The sequence below is a fragment of the Panulirus ornatus genome, chromosome 2 (genome assembly GCF_036320965.1).
Source record: "Panulirus ornatus isolate Po-2019 chromosome 2, ASM3632096v1, whole genome shotgun sequence".
Lineage (NCBI taxonomy): Eukaryota > Metazoa > Arthropoda > Malacostraca > Decapoda > Palinuridae > Panulirus > Panulirus ornatus.
In genome coordinates, this window is record NC_092225.1 from 45,002,110 (window position 1) to 45,008,791 (window position 6,682).

At 36.7% G+C, this 6,682-nt stretch overlaps 1 protein-coding gene across 1 annotated transcript; it reads left to right on the forward strand.

The window, feature by feature from the left end:
• Positions 1 to 1,846: 1,846 nt before the first annotated feature.
• On the forward strand, positions 1,847 to 3,742 carry LOC139756235 (CXXC-type zinc finger protein 1-like). The gene has a single exon (XM_071675406.1). The coding sequence runs from the start codon at positions 2,163 to 2,165 to the stop codon at positions 3,642 to 3,644; it is 1,482 nt and encodes a 493-aa protein (XP_071531507.1). The 5' UTR covers positions 1,847 to 2,162; the 3' UTR covers positions 3,645 to 3,742.
• The last annotated feature ends 2,940 nt before the right edge of the window (positions 3,743 to 6,682 follow it).

Genomic DNA, 6,682 nt, shown 5'->3' on the forward strand with positions numbered 1-6,682 from the left:
CAATTTGGTCTCCCACTTCTCCTCGTTCCCTCCACCTCCGACATATATATCCTCTTGCTCAATATTTCCTCGCCCATTCTTTCCAGATATCTAAAACACTTTACTTTACTTATATATATATATATATATATATATATATATATATATATATATATATATATATATATATATATATATATATATATATATATATATATATATATATATATATATATATATATATATATATATAAATTATATGGGAGGGTATTGATTGAGAGGGTGAAGGCATGTACAGAGCATCAGATTGGGGAAGAGCAGTGTGGTTTCAGAAGTGGTAGAGGATGTGTGGATCAGGTGTTTGCTTTGAAGAATGTATGTGAGAAATACTTAGAAAAGCAAATGGATTTGTATGTAGCATTTATGGATCTGGAGAAGGCATATGATAGAGTCGATAGAGATGCTCTGTGGAAGGTATTAAGAATATATGGTGTGGGAGGCAAGTTGTTAGAAGCAGTGAAAAGTTTATATCGAGGATGTAAGGCATGTGTACGTGTAGGAAGAGAGGAAAGTGATTGGTTCTCAGTGAATGTAGGTTTGCGGCAGGGGTGTGTGATGTCTCCATGGTGTTTAATTTGTTTATGGATGGGGTTGTTAGGGAGGTAAATGCAAGAGTTTTGGAAAGAGGGGCAAGTATGAAGTCTGTTGGGGATGAGAGAGCTTGGGAAGTGAGTCAGTTGTTGTTCGCTGATGATACAGCGCTGGTGGCTGATTCATGTGAGAAACTGCAGAAGCTGGTGACTGAGTTTGGTAAAGTGTGTGAAAGAAGAAAGTTAAGAGTAAATGTGAATAAGAGCAAGGTAATTAGGTACATTAGGTTTGAGGGTCAAGTCAATTGGGAGGTAAGTTTGAATGGAGAAAAACTGGAGGAAGTAAAGTGTTTTAGATACCTGGGAGTGGATCTGGCAGCGGATGGAACCATGGAAGCGGAAGTGGATCGTAGGGTGGGGGGGGGCGAACATCCTGGGAGCCTTGAAGAATGTGTGGAAGTGGAGAACATTATCTCGGAAAGCAAAAATGGATGAGCACTCCCCGCGTGACTCCTTCATCTGTTTCCCATTTTAGAAAGTTAAAAAAATACAAGGAGGGGAGGATTTCTGGCTCCCCGCTCCCGTCCCCTCTAGTCGCCTTCTACGACACGCGAGGAATGCGTGGGAAGTATTCTTTCACCCCTATCCCCCTGGGATAATATATATATATATATATATAAATATATATATATATATATATATATATATATATATATATATATATATATATATATATATATATATATATATATATTTATATATGTATATATATATATATATATATATATATATATATATATATATATATATATATATATATATATATATATATATATATATATATATATATATATATATATATGTATATATATATATATATATATATATATATATATATATATATATATATATATATATATATATATATATATATATATATATATATATATATATATATATATATATATATATATATATATATATATATATATATATATATATATATATATACATATATATATATATATATATATATATATATATATATATATATATATATATATATATATATATATATATATATATATATATATATATATATATACAAACATGATATATATACATATACAAACATGTTTGTGTGTATATATATATATATATATATATATATATATATATATATATATATATATATACAAACATGTTTGTGTGTATATATATATATATATATATATATATATATATATATATATATATATATATATATATATACACAAACATGAAAAACACTCAACCTCAAGGAGCAAGAGCAGCAGTAGTAGGAGTGGCAGCAGCAGCCATCGATGTGGTGAGTGTGAGGCATGTTACCAACAGGAAGATTGTGGCCGTTGTGAGAACTGCAAAGACATGCCCAAATTTGGAGGTCCACATAAGTTGTGACAGAAATGCAAGAAGAGACAGTGCCATAATTTTGTTCAACTTGCTCAGAAATCCAACAAAAACAGCACGATCGGTGTCAAAAAACATAGAGAATATGAACCAGAGAAGCCACCAGAGCCACCAAAAAGGACCAGTGAATCTGTTGATGAGTATATGACTGTTCTTAAGGACAAGAATGAGTGTAGTGATGAAGATACATTAGAACTGGGTAAGAAACTTATTAGAGATCCTGCAGCTGTGGAGCGCAATAAACCCAAGGAAAAGGAACCCAAATCCCATAACCGAAAAAGGAAAGAACAGAATAGCGGAGCCAGGAAAAGAAAAGGTCATCATGAATCAGCTTCTTCTGATACAGATTCTGATGGAGGCTTTCCCAAGGGTGAGGGCATTACTTTGAGTCAATGCTTTGGACCTCAGTGCATCAAAGCAGCTCGGCCAAATAGTAAATACTGCAGTGACGATTGTGGACTCAAGTTGGCTGAGGCAAGAGTGTACTCGGTTTTACCACAGCGTATACAAGAATGGAAAATGAGTGAATGTGTGTCTGAAAATCGGGACATTCGACAATTGGAAAAGATAAGACGGCAGCAGTTAGAGGCAAGAGAGGTGCTTCGACAACTGGATCAAAGGCATCTGGAAATAGACAGACTAGTTGAGCGTGGAAAAAAAGCAGAGATTAATCCCCATGCTGATGACGGGGGTGAAGAAGAGGGTGGAGATGTATGCATCTACTGTGTCACCTGTGGTCATGAGGTGCAAGTCAGACGAGCAATTAGACATATGGAAAATTGCTTCAATAAGTTGGAGAGTCAAACGACATTTGGGTCAATGTACAAGACAAGAATAGAGGGTAACAACATGTTCTGTGACTTTTATAACCCTAGCAGTTTAACATACTGTAAGAGATTGCGTGTCATGTGCCCAGAACATACAAAAGCCCCAACAGTGTCTGATACAGAGGTTTGTGGAGCTCCACTGACATCCATTGTATTTGATGAAACTGGAGAGATATGTCGTGCATCAAAAAAGAAATGCCTTCGTCATTACTGCTGGGAAAAGCTACGACGTGCTGAGATAGACATGGAAAGGGTCAGACAGTGGTTAAAGCTGGATGAATTGCTAGAACAGGAGCGTTTAGTTCGTCAGGCCATGACCAACCGTGCTGGAGTCTTAGGCCTTATGCTTCATTCTATATATGACCATGCTTTAGCTGAAAAACTACAGCAATCTCAGCAGTATCATCAAAATGATCACCAATACCACTCTGGCCACAAGTATCAACGCACTAATAGTGTCTCCAACCAGCAAAAAAGCACTAGTACCACTACACAACAGAAAACACAGCAGCATCGCCAACAAACATCACAGCGGTTTAGTAATGATCACCATTACCAGAGTGAACCACAGTACCATCAGAGTGACCATCAGTACCACAGTACTAATCGTAAGCACCACCATAATGACCATCAATATCACACTAGTGACCGTAAACATCATAGTGATCACCAATATCATAATAGTGAGAGAAAACATCACAGTGACCATCAGTATCATTCTAGCCGTGAGCGAAAATATCAGGTAGATCATAAATACCATAATGACCATCAGTATTACTCAAGCAAGAAGCACAAGTGAGTTGGCACTATATCTTTGTGCCACCATTTACCCCATATGTCATTATTTGTACCACATTTCATGGGAGTGATTTGCATAATTTAAAATCAAAGTTTGAAGTGTGTTTCTAATTTCTTATATTTCTACAATTAATGTAATTATAAATAGAAACTTTTATACCTTCTGTGAGGTAGTATCTTGTATTTAGGAACTTGGAGAAAAAAGTTGGTTCTTCCTCCTCTAGTGAATTGATAAAGTATTATTGTACAGTATAGAGATGTATTTTGTAAATGTATCCCTGGGGATAGGGGATTAAGAATACTTCCCACGTATTCCCTGCATGTCGTAGAAGGCGTAGAAGAGCGTGGTTGAGAGACCAGAAGAGGGTGTTTTGAAGTGGTTTGGGCACATGGAGAGAATGAGTGAAGAAAGATTGACCAAGAGGATATATGTGTCGGAGGTGGAGGGAACGAGGAGAAGAGGGAGACCAAATTGGAGGTGGAAAGATGGAGTGAAAAAGATTTTTTGTGATCGGGGCCTGAACATGCAGGAGGGTGAAAGGAGGGCAAGGAATAGAGTGAATTGGAGCGATGTGGTATACCGGGGTTGACGTGCTGTCAGTGGATTGAATCAAGGCACGTGAAGCGTCTGGGGTAAACCATGGAAAGCTGTGTAGGTATGTATATTTGCGTGTGTGGACGTATGTATATACATGTGTATGGGTGGGGTTGGGCCATTTCTTTCGTCTGTTTCCTTGCGCTACCTCGCAAACGCGGGAGACAGCGACAAAGTATAAAAAAAAAAAAATGAATACATATATATATATATATATATATATATATACATATATATATATATATATATATATATATATATATATATATATATATATATATATATTTTTTTTTTTTCATACTATTCGCCATTTCCCGCGTCAGCGAGGTAGCGTTAAGAACAGAGGACTGGGCCTCTGAGGAAACATCCTCACCCAGCCCCTTCTCCGTTCCTTCCTTTGGAAAAAAAAAGAAAAAAAGATATATATATATATATATATATATATATATATATATATATATATATATATATATATATATATATATATATATATATATATATATATATATATATATATATATATATATATATATATATATATAGGGGATTAAGAAAACTTCCCACGTATTCCCTGCGTGTCGTAGAAGGCGACGAAAAGGGGAGGGAGCGGGGGGCTGGAAATCCTCCCCTCTCGTTTTTTTTTTTTAAATTTTCCAAAAGAAGGAACAGAGGGGGCCAGGTGAGGATATTCAAAAAAAGGCCCAGTCCTCTGTTCCTAACGCTACCTCGCTAACGCGGGAAATGGCGAATAGTTTAAAACAAAGAAAAGATATATATATGTATATATATATATATATATATATATATATATATATATATATATATATATATATATATATATATATATATATATATATGGGATGGAGGAATGGGATATATTTAGTGCGGAAAAGATGCTTGTGGCATGAGAAGAGTGGGAGGTGGGTTGATTAGAAAGTTTAGTGAGTGGTGGGATGAAGAAGTAAGATTATTAGTCGAAGAGAAGGTAGAGGCATTTGGACGATTTTTTGAAGGGAAAAAATGCAATTGAGTGGGAGATGTATAAAAGAAAGAGACAGGAGGTCAAGAGAAAGGTGTAAGAGGTGAAAAAGAGGGCAAATGAGAGTTGGGGTGAGAGAGTATCATTAAATAATAGGGAGAATAAAAAGATGTTCTGGAAGGAGGTAAATAAAGTACGTAAGACAAGGGAGCAAATGGGAACTTCAGTGAATGGCGCTAATAAGGAGGTGATAACAAGTATTGGTGATGTGAGAAGGATATGGAGTGAGTATTTTGAAGGTTTGTTGAATGTGTTTGATGATAGAGTGGCAGATATAGGGTGTTTTAGTCGAGGTGGTATGCAAAGTGAGAGGGTTTGGGAAAATGATTTGGCAAACAGAGAAGAGGTAGTAAAAGCTTTGCGGAAGATGAAAGCCGGCAAGGCAGCAGGTTTGTATGGTATTGCAGTTAAATCTATTAAAAAAGGGGGTGACTGTATTGTTGACTGGTTGGTAAGGTTATTTAATGTATGTATGACTCATGGTGAGGTGCCTGAGGATTGGCGGAATGCGTGCATAGTGCCATTGTACAAAGGCAAAGGGGATAAGAGTGTGTGCTCAAATTACAGAGGTATAAGATTGTTGAGTCTTCCTAGCAAATTATATGGGAGGGTATTGATTGAGAGGGTGAAGGCATGTACAGAGCATCAGATTGGGGAAGAGCAGTGTGGTTTCAGAAGTGGTGGAGGATGTGTGGATCAGGTGCTTGCTTTGAAGAATGTATGTGAGAAATACTTAGAAAAGCCAATAGATTTGTATGTAGCATTTATGGATCTGGAGAAGGCATATGATAGAGTCGATAGAGATCATCTATGGAAGGTATTAAGAATATATGGTGTGGGTGGCAAGCTGTTAGAAGCAGTGAAAAGTTTTTATCGAGAATGTAAGGGATGTGTACGTGTAGGAAGAGAGGAAAGTGATTGGTTCTCAGTGAATGTAGGTTTACGGCAGGGGTGTATGATGTCTCCATGGTTGTTTAATTTCTTTATGGATGGGGTTGTTAGGGAGGTGAATGCAAGAGTTTTGGAAAGAGGGGCAAAAATGAAGTCTGTTGTGTATGAGAGAACTTGAGAAGTGAGTCAGTTGTTGTTCGCTGATGATACAGCGCTGGTGGCTGATTCATGTGAGAAACTGCAGAAGCTGGTGACTGAGTTTGGTAAAGTGTCGGAAAGAAGAAAGTTAAGAGGAAATGTGAATAAGAGCAAGGTTATTAGGTACCGTAGGGTTGAGGGTGAAGTCAATTGGGAGGTAAAATCGAATGGAGAAAAACCGGAGGAAGTAATGTGTTTTAGATATCTGGGAGTGGATCTGGCAGCGGATGGAACCATGGAAGCGAAAGTGAATCATAGGGTGGGGGAGGGGGCGAAAATCCTGGGAGCCTTGAAGAATGTGTGGAAGTCGAGAACA

Coding starts and splice junctions, on each gene's coding strand:
- LOC139756235 (XM_071675406.1), top strand. CDS start 2,163: ATGACTGTTCTTAAGGACAAGAATGAGTGTAGTGATGAAGATACATTA.